The 17,380-nt window shown below is 38.3% G+C and overlaps 1 protein-coding gene across 3 annotated transcripts in view; it reads right to left on the bottom strand.

The window, feature by feature from the left end:
- The window catches only part of LOC126198627 (putative helicase MOV-10), a 380,400-nt gene that overhangs the window by 169,081 nt on the left and 193,939 nt on the right, over positions 1-17,380 (bottom strand). For all 3 annotated transcript variants that reach the window (XM_049935085.1, XM_049935086.1, XM_049935084.1), the window contains exon 10: positions 514-659. In XM_049935085.1, the coding sequence (XP_049791042.1) occupies positions 514-659 (146 nt within the window). The remainder of the gene's footprint in view (positions 1-513; positions 660-17,380) is intronic.

Below are 17,380 nucleotides of genomic sequence, written 5' to 3'. Positions count from 1 at the left end.
CTGTGAGAGTCTAAACGATGTTCACTGAGGAAATATAAGCAATTATTACTGCTTATTCTGTAAACAGGGAAGTGGGACAGGTAGGGAAGGATGCTCCACCCAGAGGAACTTTTGCTGTCAGAATCTCATCTACAACAATCACTTTTTTCTTGCCCTGCTCATTCTGAAATTTTCTTTCTCCTAATAACTGAAATATGATCCTCCAATTCTAAAACCTAAGCCATTTAAACCATCCAACCATTAATTTGATCAAATTCCATAAATTATTTCATTTCGCATATTTCCTCCTGTTTTTAACTCTGCTACAACTGTCTCTTATGTGGAGAATAATTTTGACTTATAGGTTCAATGTAACATCTTCATGTATTAACCTCACAAACTCTGAATCATTCTGAGCAACTCCAGATAATTCTGAGCAAATACTAATATCTTATTTTTGTTGAAAATATCTGTCATTACAGAATAAATTAACTGAAATAAAAAAGTTAGTTCTACAAAGAAGGAGATACTTACTGTTCCCTGAATCCTAAGTACACATCCAGTTCTCTGACTGCATGTACTATTCCCTCGTATTGTATACACTCTTTGTCTCCCTTTATCTTCACTATTATCCTGTCATTTTTCATTACTGATGGACGTTTTTCAGCTAATCCAGGAACCTGCAGATAAAAAAAGAAAGATTCCCAGCATGAGCAACTTTCAACCGATGCAGCGACCAAATATTGGTGGAAATCTCAGTTTATTTATAACTTTTCAAAAATGTTATTAACATTTAGTAATAATACTGGACCCATATAATCAAATAGCAGTAAAAAGGAGCAAGACATACGCAAGAGTATATGTTGTTATCCGTACCATTATCAGTAGCTTCGCATTCCTGGTTCGCAGCAAATTTTATTCTCTCAATTACCGATTCCAAACAATCGAAAATCCACAATGGAATAACAACAATACACAAAGGATAGAGGGCTACTTACCACAGAGAAGAGGCCTTAACTTGCAGACAGACATGATGAGAAAGAATGCTAGAAGACTAATCCTTCATCTGAAGCAGAAAACTCACACATATTCCCACAAGCACAACTTACACACACATGACCATGATTGCATGTGAGGTGAATAGCAAGCAGTCTAGCTTGGCTGGGTAGGACAATATAGAAGAGGTATAGGGTAGAGAGGGATAGGGATAGCAAGGTAGGGGTGGGGAATCACACTAGTGCTGACTGTGGGAGAGAGCAGGATAGAGGGAAACAGGAAACAGTGCAGCACTGAGAGGATGTGATGGGTTGGAGAAGGGGTTGCGGGGGAGGGGTGAGGGGGGGGGGGATAGAGTAGAGAATTAGACAGGGAAAGGACTTTGTAGGGGCTTTGGCAAGACAGAATGTGCATGTCGTAGCACTGAAGTGGGAGTATGGAAAGGGGATAGGCAGGTGAAGGACAGAGACTAGTGAAGATTAAGGTTAGGGCAGTTATGGAAACAAAGGATATGTTGCAGGGAGAGTTCTCACCTGTGCAGTTCAGACAAGCTAGGGTGGGTGGAAAGGAATTAGATGACACAGGCTGTGAAGCAGACAAGGTGAAACACAATGTACTGGGCAGCATGTCCAGCAACTGGATGGTCCAGCTGTCTCTTTGCCTCAGTTTGGGGGTGGCCTTTCATTGAAACAGCTTGGTAGTTGCCGTGATCAGATAGAAAGTGGCACTGTGCTGGCAGTATGAAGATCACGACTGCTATAACATGTAGACCTGTCTTTGATGGGGTAAGAGATGGCTGTGACAGAACTGGAGTGATGGCAGCAGCTGGATTCTTCCAATCTGCGTAGGATCCTACGGTCTTGGCGTGCATCCGTGCGTCGCTGCGGTCCGGTCCCAGGTCGACGGGCATGTGCACCTTCCGCCGACCACTGGCGACAACATCGATGTACTGTGGAGACCTCACGCCCCACGTGTTGAGCAATTCGGCGGTACGTCCACCCGGCCTCCCGCATGCCCACTATACGCCCTCGCTCAAAGTCCGTCAACTGCACATACGGTTCACGTCCACGCTGTCGCGGCATGCTACCCGTGTTAAAGACTGCGATGGAGCTCCGTATGCCACGGCAAACTGGCTGACACTGACGGCGGCGGTGCACAAATGCTGCGCAGCTAGCGCCATTCGACGGCCAACACTGCGGTTCCTGGTGTGTCCGCTGTGCCGTGCGTGTGATCATTGCTTGTACAGCCCTCTCGCAGTGTCCGGAGCAAGTATGGTGGGTCTGACACACCGGTGTCAATGTGTTCTTTTTTCCATTTCCAGGAGTGTATGTTGGACATGGTAGATCTAATTATGGACTGGCTTAATGAACTATCACAGGGTAATTATATCACATGAATTATTGAAGGACTATGTTAAGTGTGAAATGTATCATTTTTATATAAATGTGACCATGGTTTTGCACTACAATAGAATATTCAAATCTGCCACTGTGACTGTTAGGTACTACAAGGAGCTACCTGACATGAGCACTGTTATTCTTTTTACAGCTGGTAAACAGGTCATCGACTCAATGACGTCTGTCAAAGTTAAATAAAAGTGTTAATCAGAGAAACTGAAATTGTTGAGTTGTGCAGATTCTGGAAGTGGATTTGGAAAATGGAAGTACGGATACAGTAATCTGGAAGAATGGGAAGCAAAGTATGAGAGCTGAGGAGGAAATATCCTGATAAGAGTACCAAATAGGTGATGTATGAAATGAATGGAATGAGAAGTCATGGATGAAAGATAGTATCGATGAATTAGATGATGTAATTAAGGGATATTATGTGAAAGCTGACCACATAAGGAAGGAATATTGTGATATAATTGGTGCCGAAGTGAATGAATGTCAGGGTGAAAGTGAGGGTGAATCAGTAATAAGTGACACTGATGTAAGTGAGGTGCAAGCAAATGAATCTGAAGCAAATAAGGTTGAAATTGCATATGAGCAGATAGTGAATGGATCTGTTGCAGAAATAAATGATATTGAGCAGGGAGGTAATGTCAAAGGAGACGGTGAGTTATTGGTGACTAATAGTGATGTAAATGAGCAGCAGCTAGTTGAGACTAAGGTAGATGTTGAAACAGAAACAAAAAGTCTGTTACTGTTAACGAAATGGTCAGCAAAGCCAATGAGCTTGTGAAGGAAAAAGTGTGAGAAAACTTGACGATTAGCTGTTGTAGAAATGAGCTGCCAACAATTAAAGTGGTAATAAGCAAAATTGGGCAACAGTGTAGGAATTAATGTGAAACTGTGAATAAATATGATACTAATATGGATGATTTTGTTGAGCAGAAAGTTGTTGATGTGAATGTTGATGTCTTTAACGTGATATAAAGGCAGAGTGTGTGCAAGTAGTGAGTAATGTTCCTGATAAGGTAGGTAACAGTGTGAATAGATGCCAGATTAAGAAAGAAGATGGAACTTTAATGGTTACCAGAAACAGTAACGTAATCTACCTCCACCTGAATCTGAAGTAAATAAGACAGAAACAGACTGTGTACTGGTAGCAAATGCAAGTGTTGACAAAGCTGAGAAGGTTTAAACACTTGCAATTAACAACAATAACACAGGTGAAATGCAATTAGTAAAAATAAAAGTAAATAATGTTGTCATGAGAAATGTATACATTGAAAAAAAGTGGAGACTGTAAAAGTAAATTGCTAAGTTGTCAATGGCAGCTACATACAAATTATTAGAAGTCAATGATGAGGTAAATAGTGTAATGTAGGTTGTAAGCATCTTTGATACTGACAGTACAATAAACAGTTTTCAAGAAATGATTTCCAATGTAAATATGCAAAAAGTAGTGTTCACGGTAGGTGTATAGAAAGCAGTATTTTATGTGTTTGTTGGAGCTTGAATGTTCAAAAATTTTGTTGTGTTTGCATTGGTCTGACAATAGGTCTGAAAGATAGATGTTGGCCTGAAATCAGTAATGTGAAACTAGATGGAAGGTCATGAAGTCAGATTAATTGTGAACCTACTAGTAAGTAGGTGGTTCAGTGCTCTTTACTGAATTCATTATGTGGCAATAATGCTTCTGCATGCTGGGTGGTTTAATTCTTTCCCTTTCCTGAGTCATTCAACTTCTTTTACTATCCTATCAATAGCTTGTAAGTTGACAGTGATCACCTACTTTGCATGAATTTAGGTATAAGGAAATATGATGTGGTAATGATTAAAGTTTGCAATGTCTCAGACATAAAATTTGGGTAAGGGTAAACCATAGCAACACAAGAAGATGGAAGCCTTTACAGTATATAAGTTTTTGATATGTTGTCTTACTTTGTTTCTGAGTGTAGAAACAATAAAAACTTTGTGTCTCTAATACATTTTTCTTGGTCAAAAGGTAATCCAAAAAAGTAATACATAAAATATATCAGAATACAAGAAAATGTTGAAAATATCTGAAGGTAATTTTAAAAATCTAACATAACCAGCAAAAATATGAGTCAAAGTTTATGCAGAAAAATCATCTTAAATACATGATTCAGTACTGTTTGTGTGAACGTATGAAAGTTTTTTGTCAGTCTAAGTTAAGACTGAAGAGCACTTGCTTATGGAGGACTCCATCTGTAGTTGGGATGTGTCTGTTTATAGTTCTTTAGGCATTAGTAAAGAAAAACAAAGTAAATTTAGTCGCTTACAGCAGGGTTTCCCAAACTGTGTTACACAGGAAGTTAACTGGGGAACCAACGAGAATGATTTGGCCCAAAATTGTTCTGATGTCTCATTTGGATTGAAGAACTACTTCCAAAACAATCACTTAAGTTTAAACATCAATAATACAAATCTAATGGAATTTCAAATAAACCACAAACAAGATGAAATACAATGGAGTGTTGTGTCTGATGATGGTTCAGAAATAAAATTGAAAGATAAAACTTCCTTCCTTGGCGTAATGTTAGATCAGCATCTCTCTTGGGAGCATCATATCGATTTCTTATGCCAAAAACTTAGCAAATCAATTTATGCAATGTGGACAATGTCACAATTCCTCAAATATGAGCAAATGAGTATAATCTACTATGCTTTAGAGTATCTATACCTCACATATGGAATTGAAGTATGAGGATGTGCTGCTGCCAAGCATGTAAATAGGGTATTCATCCTTTAAAAAAAGGAGTTAGGATCATGTGTAAGCTTAAATATAATGAGTCTTGCAAAGCAATTTTTAAAATTAAGAAACTACTAACACTCCCATCACTATATATTTATAAAACTGTTCAGATGATGGTAAAATACAAGCAGTACAATCATCTAAATAGAGAAGTGCACATGTACAATACTAGGAGGGACGATGATTATCACCTGGAAAGAAATAATACAAAAAGTGCAGACATGAGTCCCTATTTCATGGGAATTAAATTTTATAACAAACTTCCAAAAAAATTAAAAAGCTGCCTTGAAATTTCCTTGAAGGAGTTTCTCAGCAATAAGTGTTTTTATAGTATTAAGCAATTCCTGTCAGAGGAGTAGAATACTTTCATTTATATAAATAGTATTTACATGTACAAAAAAATAAAAAAAATAAAAATAGCAACATAATTTTTTATCTGTTAGACCTAGTTAACATAATTGTTTCCCACAATGTTATAAGGGGAAATGATCAATATGTAAACTATCCAAAACAAATCCTTGTATTTGTCCATGGAGAATAAATAAATAAATAAGTACTCCATGAAAATCTATAAATGACACGGCTTTTTTTGCTCTTCGACATTTTGACAATACTTATTTTCAAATTTTGTTTTCTGTGTTGTTAGTTATGATATAAATTAAAGTAACTGCCAAAAGTAACTGAAGTAACAAGTTTTTTTCATTTTTAAAAATCTATTAACCTTCCACATAAGTAAGATGTTCCATCAAATTACCATGATTCTCAAAGCATTCTGTCAGAGGAAATATTTGGGAGCCCCTGGCCTACAGTAACACTGGTGGAAAAATGAAAAGATTTGTAGCTGCATTGTCCTTCAAGCGTAGGTTCAGAATAATGTGTTGACAAAAGGTGAAGTAACAATTTCCGTAGTTGATATTTTGTCCATTGTGTTATGGGAAGTACAGTTTTGTTTGTAATATTATGGTCTGTTGCTGTGGAATTTAGTTCTTTAGAGTAATTTTTTTTGTATATTAAGCAAGTCATGTACTTATTTGTTGTTTAATGAAGGAATGAGGTAGTAATGAAGAAACAATATAATGAAGTATAACGAAATATGTGAAGTTTAGGTAATGAGGTACTAATAATGTTAAGGAATGAGGTATATTATGCGAAGCAGCGACAGTTAGGGAACCTGACTTTGCAATAGCTTAATTTTCGTGAATGAACTCCACTAGCTAACAAGGTTCGGTGGGCAAAGTATTTAGTAAGAGTACAGGCAAAAGAAAGTAACAAAATGCTGCTTATGAATATAATTTTGTTATGGTAAAATATCTGTACAGGTTCAGAAAACACTTGATACTACACTTGTAATTTATGGTACTTTAAACAAGAGTTGAGTGCAATATTAATATTTTTACACTATATGAAACTATATACTGCTGCATAATTTATTTTCTGTGATGGTAAAAGTTACACTATTTTCATCTTTGGTACATATAGTTTTGAAGAGTGAAGATGTATTAAAGATTGCATTGCCCACATACATGTCGCCAAGAAGTTTTGTGTATGTTGCACAAGTTTCACCAGGGAGTCCTTACACATCCTCCAATAAGCTCCAGTCTCTCTCCATGTGATTTCCATATTCTTGGAGCCCCGAAGAAAGACATTTGTAGTCATTGATTTCCTTGGGATGGAGACGTGCATGCCTGGGAGCAAGCATGTTTCCGTAGGCAACCACAAACATTTTCCATAAAGGCACTAACCACTTTGTCACATAGTGGAGTAAATTAAATGTATTAACAATTATTGCAATTACTTTTGAAACAATAAACAGTCCCCCCCCCCCCCCCCCCCCCCGACTGTCTCGTTATTATCTGATCTCTCTTATATCCCTTAGAACACAACGTTTCAGTGTTACAATAAGATAAGACAAGTTGTATGGTTCACCTTTCATATTGAAAAAAAAAATAATGAATTGTTACAAGGGTGTCCAAATAAGTAACAATGGCAAGAATGAAGATGACTTTCTCTTTCAACATACCCTTTTATAAGGATTCTCAATTTTCACAATGTTCTGGTCATAACTTTAGCCCTTCCAAATAAAACAATATCTGTGTCAAGGTGTTGAAATTATGTTTTTGTTACAACGATAGCATTATTTGAGCAGAATTTTTTACCTGCAAGCCATTAAACAAGAAGAAATTACAGGTAGCCAGGTTGGACAAATACAGTGGCTGGAGAGGGGTTGAAGGAAGATGTGGAATGCAGCAGTGATTTAGAGAAGTTCATGCAGTTTTGCAGCATGTGTTGGCATGATGTCATAATGCAACAGTACTTTCTTCATAGCCAAATGGGGCTGTGTTTCCTTCAATTTCTTGACAGAGTGGTCCAATATCACACTGTATTGACCCCTGATAATTTCATATTGCTCAGAAGGATTTTAGTATGTTTCCATTCATCACAAAAAATTTTAACTGGATGCAACATGTTGTTTTAATTGTTGCTTAGTTTCTGGAGTACAAGTATGAATCCAGATCTCATTTAAAGTGATGACTCAATGAATAATTTCCTTGGGTCTCACTCAAATGGTTCCAAACATCACTTGAAAGATGAAGGTCACACCTTCTTAGTATCTGCTGACAGCAATCACTGCATCCTTTCAGCCAAAACCATTTTCATAATTGACACACAATGCAAAATATTAACTGCCATGCCCATCAACAAAATTATAGCCTCAACAGATTTATGCATTTTTTCTTAATGATCGGCCAGAATAAAGCTGACTTTTTGAAGATTTCTGTAAGACATCCTTAAAGACCTTCACCAAAAAATCAGTATCTGAACATGTTTGAATTAGTGGAACCAATAACTGATGCCAAAGGTTCACGATAAACAGCCCATAATTTCATTATTATACTGTCATACATTTTCTGATAGTGAGTCACTGAACAATATTGCACTTTTTGCATCTTGCACAAGACACGTAGCACCAGTTGCTGAAATCCCTGCCAAAGTCAAATTAACTTAAAAATCGATGTAATTTTTGTTTTATTGTCATCTAACAGATGACAGCACATGATGGCAATACAAGCTCTCATTAGCATCGATATCTGTCTTCAAACACAAGTAGCTATTGAATCTTCTCATAGATAGTTTATTAAATATTTTCCTCCATGAATTACATAATATGCAAGCACTTGTAGAAGGTTTTAAAATTACAAAATAATGCAAACTCACAATGTTGGTAAATTTTTTGTAACTATTTAGATCTTTCATTAACTTGATAAGTTAGTGAGTGGAGGGGGTGGGGTGGGGGTGGGGGCACACTGAGCTGCACAATGAAAAATGTAGAAGACAGATACCAAAAGCATTCAGTGAGCCAAATAACAGTGGGAGAAATCACAAAGTGAAAGATATCTCTGTTAATAAGTACAGAAAAAGACAGTAAAGTAGCATCCTTATTCTGTTGTACTTTACCTCAAAATTCTATCATGACTGAACTGTACCCACAGCAATAAGCTGGAGGTTTACAGATGAAGAGTATCAAAAGATTTACACATCGTCATTGGGGTATATAAGTGCTGGATTAAAATTTATGTATGAGGGATGTTTGATAAGTTCTGCAACACATTTTTTTCTGTAAGCAGGTCGGTTTCTCAACACACCATATTATTCCCCACTCCTTTGGCTACAAAACACTATTTTTCAACATAATCTCCATTCAATATGGTGGCCTTACTCCATCTACTGGTCAACAATGATGCCAACGCCTTGCTGCATCAATAACGTCCCCATCACCCAAAATACTGCTTGCCATGGACTGCATCTTTCATTAGCCCAAACAGGTGGATGTTGGAGGATGTGATACCTGGGCTGTAGAATGGATGAGAATGACCAGTCCAGTGACATTTTGTGAGCCCCTCTTGGTTGCGCAGACTTCTGTGAGGCCTCGTGTTGTCTTGGAGAAGAAGAAGTTTGTTTGCATTTTTGCAGTGATGAACATGCTGAAGACATTTCTTCAATTTCCTGAGGGAACCACAATACACTTTGTTGCACCATGAAGGAGGACACAGAAGACACAGAAGACCATCGCCATGACTTTGCTAGCTGAGGTGCAGCTTTGAACCTTTTATTCAGAGGACAGGTGGTGTAGCACCACTACCTAGTTTGCCATTTTGTTTCTGGTTCAAAGTGATGAACTCAAGTTCCATCACCTGTGACAATGTTTGACAAAACATTGTCATGATCAGCTTCATATCATGCTAGAAATTCTGCACAGATGGTCCTTCATCGCTCTTTATTGTCTTCTATTAGGTGGTGAGGAACCTAGTGGGCACACAACTTTCAGTACTGCAACCGGTGGATGAGTGTGTCAGCACTACCAACAGTGACATCCAGATGAGCTGAAATGCGTTTGATTGTGATGCAACGATCACCTTGAATGAGAGTGTCCAGTTCCAACATTGCAAGAGTCACGGTTGTGTGTGCCCAGCTGGCATGTGGGAGATCGGACAGGTTTGCAAGATCTTCTTGCAATGATGACATTTGCCTCACCCAACAACTTGCTGTGCTTTTGTTTCTTGCAAGGTCTCCATAGATATTCAGCATGTGGCTAAGTATATCTGTGATGCTCTGGTTTTACACTAAAAGAAACTCTGTGTCGAATGACCTCCATTACAGACACATTTTGGAAGGCTACATACAGTGCCACCATCTACCAGAACTTCATAAAACTATACGGCCTAGAGTGAGAATATTCCATGATGTTCCACAATAAAGTCCACATTTTTTCAACCAAAATTGGCTGAGAATATGAATGTGTTGCTTTACTTTTGAATACCCCTTGTATCATTTCACTGAATAGTTTGCTGTGAGGTACAAGTTGATGACAACAAGCAATCTATATCTGTTGGATAAACTGAAAGGAAGACACATAATTTAACTGGTCTCAGACTGGTTCATGGAACTGTACGTTGTTAGAACATTTTTAATTAAAGCCTTTGTAATGAAGAATGACAGTGCAGGTGACTAATTCTCCTTCTATTCCATATGCAATTAAAAAAAGGATAAACCATACCATGTGGTTCAAATTAAGTCATACAAGTAATCTCTTACAAGAAACATGCCCTCTGACCTGCATTTCACAAGTGATTTGTACATAGATGTACATGTAAATATTTAACTTGAAACAAGACTTGTAAATGCCCTAGATTAGATTAGATTAGATTTACTTTCATTCCAATTGATCCGTAGTGAGGAGGTCCTCCAGGATGTGGAACATGTCAGAAAAACAACAATACATGACAAATATTTACAACTAAAACAAATAAGCTAATGTACCATTCCACAGGTCCCAAGTGGAATGATCGTCATTTTTTAATGAACACTAAGAGTCATTTTACAAATACTGATGCACTGAATTTAAAATAAAAAAGTTTTTTTATTTATTTATAAGGTAATACAACTACTGTAATACTTATTTACAATGAACACATTACTGCACTGAAATGGTGCAGAAGTTAGATCATACTAACACACACACACACACACACACACACACACACACACACACACACACACAAATTTTCAATGAACACATTACTGCACTGAAACTGTGCAGACGTTATGTTGTACTTATATACAAATCAGTTGGTTTTACTAAGAAATTCATCAATGGAGTAGAGGGAGTTGGCCACCAATAAATCCTTTAGGCTTCTCTTAAACTGAATTTCATTGGTTGTTAAGCTTTTTATGGCTGCTGGCAAGTTATTGAAAATGTGTGTTCCTGAATAATGCACACCTTTTTGTACAAGACTAAGTGACTTTAAATCCTTGTGAAGATTATTCTTATTTCTAGTATTGATTCCATGAACTGAGCTGTTGGTTTGAAAAAGTGATATATTTTTAATGACAAATTTCATTAAGGAATATACTGTTGCGAGACTCCTGAAGCACTTCATTCACATATTAGACAAACTGCTTCACCCAGGGCATTTCAAAGAGTGACATGATCTTCATATTTGTGTAAGGAGTGATCTCACTGATCTGTCTGTCATCTGCAATTGTGCAGTTGAGGTCAACATCCATACCATTCCTGGCACACACTATGATCACTAAATGATCTCTACTGATCTTCCCCAGAGAGCCTGGTTCTGTATTAACACAGACATTCCCCTCCCATGACCATCCCCAATCAGAAGAATCATCTTGACTACTGATAGCCGCCACTTACACATTTTTTCCGATCTTGTTGTAGTTCCTGAGCTCGTAGGATTGTCTGCACACTTTTGTCTCCAATCTCCAGAGCACTGAAGCTGTTGGGTGTCTTCTATCTAGACTGAAGCTAGTTTCCTTCAAACCTCTTTCCTTATTTGGAAGGTCTACTCACACTCCAGTCATTTGCTGTATTTTTAACCTTCCTGTTGCCAATTGTAGCTCTAAATTTCTCTAATTATACCTTTTCTACAGCCAGTTCAACTTTGAGTTTTAGAATCAGTTGTTCCTTCAGCATAATAATAGTGTCAAATGACAACCACATTTCCATCAAGGTAAGTTGCTCCACACCAGCCTCCACAAACAAAAGCATTAACAGTCTTCATACTGTCAACCATTTCTCACTTCTCTATGACAGTTTCTGCATTTGTGTAACAATATTTATTTTGCTTTGACAAATTACTTAAGGTCAACTGTTCAATTGAAAAGTGAAATGACAGGGAATTTTTGCTTTATCTAATGAAAAACTACTGCATTATGATACTTATTCAACAAGCGAAACACATGTATATGTTAACTAAACATCTGATTAATAAATAATTTTCTGCACACAAGTTCCTGATGGTTACATTGGTAAACTAGTGCTGCAGAAGAGATTAAGATAAGGATAAGCTTTTTCCCATCATAAGTATAAAGGAAACATAAACATCAAGTAACACAGTAAATAAACTAGTATCCATTAATCAGATATAAAATTTGTAACTGCTCTTTCAGAAAATATTAATTACTGATAATACAGTGCTCAATCCCCTGCAAGTTTTGGAAATGTTGTGCAATGCTACTGATAACTGGCAGTTAATATTGTCAGCAAAAAGCACAAATACCAAGACTGTCACCCTTCAACAGCATACTTACAAATGCTCTTAAAGATATAAGTAAACCAATAACGGGACAAAAATGTTGCTGTAGTTCAGATTGTGGAAGTGGGAATGTGAATGATCAATCTTGTAGTCTCTCAGTGCTGTGCTGATTTTGTTCTTGACATGGATTTGTTGAGTGCAAACAGAACAGAAAATGATTTTCAGAAGTACAATTTGAAGATATGGTGTAATGTACACAGGCATTATGTGGACAAGGAAAAAAAATACCAGATTGTTCCTGAATTTCACAGTTAAGAATACACTTTTTCCTGGTTAAGTGGCAGTATACTTTCCCTCAGAACCATAAAACTTACCAATCCTTTGAATGGTTAAGCTTTTATACATCAGCGTAGAACTTCCCAGCAGCTCAGAAAATGAAACAACCCCCCCCCCCCCCCCTCCAAAAAAAAAGGCATTTGGAAAGATCTTTGATGTGCAGCAACATTTAACTGCATATTTTCATATTACGAACGTATATATTCGAGTTCCACCAAACACAGTACAGTTCCGAAGCACTGAAATCGAGACTGTGATGCACTTTTGTAAGCTAATCATACTTTGTGCCACATGATCATGTGAGCCAATGATAGCAAATATTCAGAGTACAGGACATGTGATGTAGTCAGCCAATAGCAACATCACTGTTAAGTTGCACAAACACACAAATACGACAAGTTAAGATTTAAAGTAATGTATGTAGTGTAGCTACAAGAGAAGCTAAGCTTTAACATGTAATATTTGTCCTTTTTTGCTCATGTTACACTATAAGATACATCACACAAATGTGCCAGTTAAATTTTACATAATGACATAAATGTTTGGTCTTCTGGGAAGAAAATTCTGCTAAGTGGCTGGTGCTGAAAGTGTTAAGTTTTAGATGAGAGTCAAATGCTCTGTGATTTAAAAAATTCGCCACCTATCTCAAAAGTAACATAATTCATCTTGCGTAAAAGGAAATTTATTTTGAAAGTAATGCTTTTCAAACCACAATTCACAATATTTTCCTGTGACCCGTTAGAATCAGGTTTGTTTCAGCAGCTGCTAGAGTGTGCCCAAAAACAGGTGTTACAGCACAGCTATGATGATGTAGGAAGCCTGTATGTTCTTATGTATATAGCATTAAGAGATCTTGCATTACGTCATAAACGAAATAGGACATCAGAGAATATGCCAAGATCTTTGGAATTTCGTAAGCCATACTAAAATGTGTAATTCTGCTTAAAGTACACATTCACTTGTCTAGATCCACAAAGAAGTAGGCCCCAACCTGACATTAAGCTTTCCAGTGTGGTTTTTGGGATGCAAATTTTCTTGGTGTACCAGTACTGTATTACTTCATGTTTGGTTGAAACTAGCCAATAGTGTGGAATGAAACACTTCATTTCAAATGACTTGACTGCTTCTACGGGACAGGTTAATAGAAGCCAAATTTCTTTAGCAAACTGACAAAAATAACTTTATTATTTTGCAAAGCTATTAATGCTTGACTGAAAAAAATGTGGAAATAAAATAAAATGAGAAAACTGAAACTAGTAACATATTGTACGTAGCCTTTCATAATTATGTGAACGTATTTTGATTTACTAGACAGCCACAAAATCCACTTTGTTTTCATTTGATATGAGACCTGTAAATGAAGAAGAAACAGCAAAATCACTATATGTAAACACTAGTCAGATGAAGACTACCACCCTCCTACTACAACTCAGACTGCTCCGTGCATGCGCGAATCTGGCAGCTTTGGCACACTAGAACATTTTTTCCAGGTAGCATCTGTTTGTTTGTTTGTTGCTACTGCTTATACAACTAACAGCCTTACTTCAAGTAGCCAGAGGCCGGAGAAGGTACTGCTCATATGTCACTCGAATGCATATTTGCAATAGCCTGCTGGCAACTGCTCGAAGGAACCTAATGAAACTTGTGACATCATGATCATCAGTAGCAGTTTGTTATTATGAAGCATTGCAGTCTTCATCCTAAAGAAATTTTGCTGTTGGCAGACACTTGTGTGTGTAACTTCACTCCCAACATCCATGGCGAGGTCCGTCTTTGCAACCATGACACCAAGAGTAAGGTACAGATGGGTCCAGCAACATGCAGCAGAATGGACTGCTCAGGATTGGCATCACATTATGTGGGGCCAACATGCGCCGGTGGTGGTCATGGAAGGCACCAAACGGCTGTACGATACGTGAATGCCATCCTCCAACCAATAGTGCAACCATATCAGCAGCATATTGGCGAGGCATTCGACTTCATGGATGACAATTCGCGCCCCCATCATGCACATCTTGTGAACGATTTCCTTCAGGATGACAACATTGCTCGACTACAGTGGCCAGCATGTTCTCCAGACATGAACCCTATTGTACATGGCTACGACAGATTGAAAAGGGCTGTTTATGGATGACATAACCCACCAATCACTCTGAGGGATCTACGCCGAATCACCATTGAGGAGTGGGACAATCTGGACCAACAGTGCCTTGATGAACTGGTGGACAGTATATCACTATGAATACAGGCATGCATCAATGCAAGAGGACATGCTACTGAGTATTAGAGGTACCAGTGTGCACAGCAATCTGGACCACCACCTCTGAAGGTCTTGCTGTATGTTGATACAACATGCAATGTGTGGTTTTCATGAGCAATAAAGAGGGTGGAAATGATGTTTATGTCAATCTCAATTCCTATTTTCTGTACAGGTTCCGAAACTCTCAGAACTGAGTTGATGCAAATTTTTTGTTTGTTTGATGTGTGTATATTCTGACAACACTTAAGAGTGAAATGAAATAATAAAATCATTGTATGGCACTGATGGCTAGGAGTCCCCACCTGGGGAAGTTCGGCCTACGAGTTGCAAGTCTTTTCCATTGATGCCACATTGGGTGACCTGCACATCAGTGATGAAAGATGTGAGGACAACACAACACCCAGCCCCTGAGCAGAGAAAATCTTTGACCCAGCCAAGAATTGAACCTGGGTCCACTGCATGGAAATCAGACACGTCAACCGCTCAGCAAAGGGGTGGACATTTTAAGAGCCTTGTTTCCCTCTAAAACTTACAAGTGCAAAATTGATTAGAAGCCAAGATAAGGGATAGAAAACTCCTAGAATAAAGTATCTTGTGCTAGGATCAGAAAAGTCTACCTAATTCACAGAACAAGGTGCACTTGAGAGATTAATACCAGCATTGTAAAATTTTCCAGTCTGTTAATCAAAAAAATGAAGCATATGCACTATGATTGAAAAATAAAACAAGCATGCCAAAAAAATAGTTTGTAACATTATTAAATAAGAAACCAACAAAAATAGTGACCCATTTGAAATGAGCCACAGAAAATTGCTCTGGCAGAAATGGTGAGACTTTCAAATCAGTGGCCACCAAATTCAATTATTTATTACCTCACAGTGATAGCAGCATTTCACCCACTAATAAACAACTAATTACAGACACTTCGTCAGAATATCCGTCCACATCAAACCGACCAACCATCAACAGTATCTCGCATTTTGATGCCTGCCACCTATTTCATATCAAGAAATCCCTTCCATACAGCCTAGTCACCTGAGGCTGTCACATATGCGTTAATGAGCAGTCATTCTCAAATAAACTGAGAGCCTCGCTGAGGCTTAGTTAACCCATAATGTCAAGTAACAGATTTTCCATGCCTTGTCAACTCAGTAACCTATCATCCCCACACACCCACTGACAAACCATTAAGGAAAGGCTCACTTGTGACTCAATACCATCAAGGACTGGAATAACTGAAACACATATTGCGCCAGAGTTTTAACTACCTCCCATAATACCATGAAATGAGAACTATACCACCCACAATCATCCTCACTATCCAACCACCCTATGGAACATCCTCATGCATCCCTACCTCCTACCCCTCGCCCTATGGCTCATTCCACAGTAAAAGACTTTGATGCAAGACCTGTCCCATACAGCTGCCTACTGTTACCTAGTCTAATAAAAGACAGCACCACCTGTGAAATCAGCCATTTAGTCCACCACTGCAACCACTATGTGGCACTCTATGTGTGAATGATCACTAACAAGTCATATGTCCACATTTAATGTCTACCACCAAACTGTGGCCAAGAGACAGTTGGAAAACTCCATTGCTCATAATGCCACACAATATGGTGTGCTTCACTTCTATGACTGCTTCACGGCCTGTGCTGTCTGCATTCTTTCTACCACCATCCCATAACATATCCTTCATTGTTGTAACCCCCCTGGCCTCAAACCCTCACTAGGTCCTGTCCCCTGGCTGCCCCTATTTGCTTCCCTGCTGACCTCCAGCTTCAAACACATCTTCTGTTCCCCCAGTATACCAACAGTCCTTTCCCTGTCTCTAGTTATCTTCTCTGCCTCCTCCCCCCCCCCCCTCAATCCCTCTAGCACAGTTCTTCTTATGAGATGCAGCATGTGGTAGCCCACCACCCTGTCCCTGCTATGTCTTTGCACTCAGTGAGGCAACTATACAGCACCTCAGCATCTTCCCCCACCACCCCTAGCTTGTTATCCCTACCCATCCCCCCTCCCCCCAAATACATATTGTCTGTGTGTTTATTACTTCATCTTATAAACAACTTTGTCCGATGGCTTAATAATATCCAGCAGCTTACTTTCAAATGTTCCTGTCAGCTGCTTCATGCCTCCTCAATGTGGTGAGTAGCAACTTATGCTAATTTATATTGTTATTGTTATTCAGTCCCAGATTTTCCATTATCTGATATCAAATACAGAAGCATTAGATTTAGTTCTGCAGGTGCTCCATGCATCACCAACAGACATTAGTTCCAAGTAGCAACTATTATGGAGATTACAAAAGTACCCATGTCATTAAAAAATAAACTGTCATTACTATAAGGCTGTATATTTCCTGATCAACTACTGTGAACAGAATTCAAAAAACTGTTCAGCACAATAGTAGTTAACTTGAAAGACCTGAGTAATTCCATTTTCACATATATAGGCACTCCCTACTTTTTCTTGTTCGTTCTGTACCAGACCGCACAGTTTTTGGGAACTTCATTTGGAACTGCAAGGGGCTACCAGTATCATTCATAGGTTACATGTGGTGTGGAGAGAGGCACACAATAGAGTGCCA

The sequence above is a fragment of the Schistocerca nitens genome, chromosome 8 (genome assembly GCF_023898315.1).
Source record: "Schistocerca nitens isolate TAMUIC-IGC-003100 chromosome 8, iqSchNite1.1, whole genome shotgun sequence".
NCBI lineage: Eukaryota > Metazoa > Arthropoda > Insecta > Orthoptera > Acrididae > Schistocerca > Schistocerca nitens.
The sequence above is the reverse complement of the archived record's forward strand: the minus strand, read 5'-3'. Positions and strand labels throughout refer to the sequence as shown.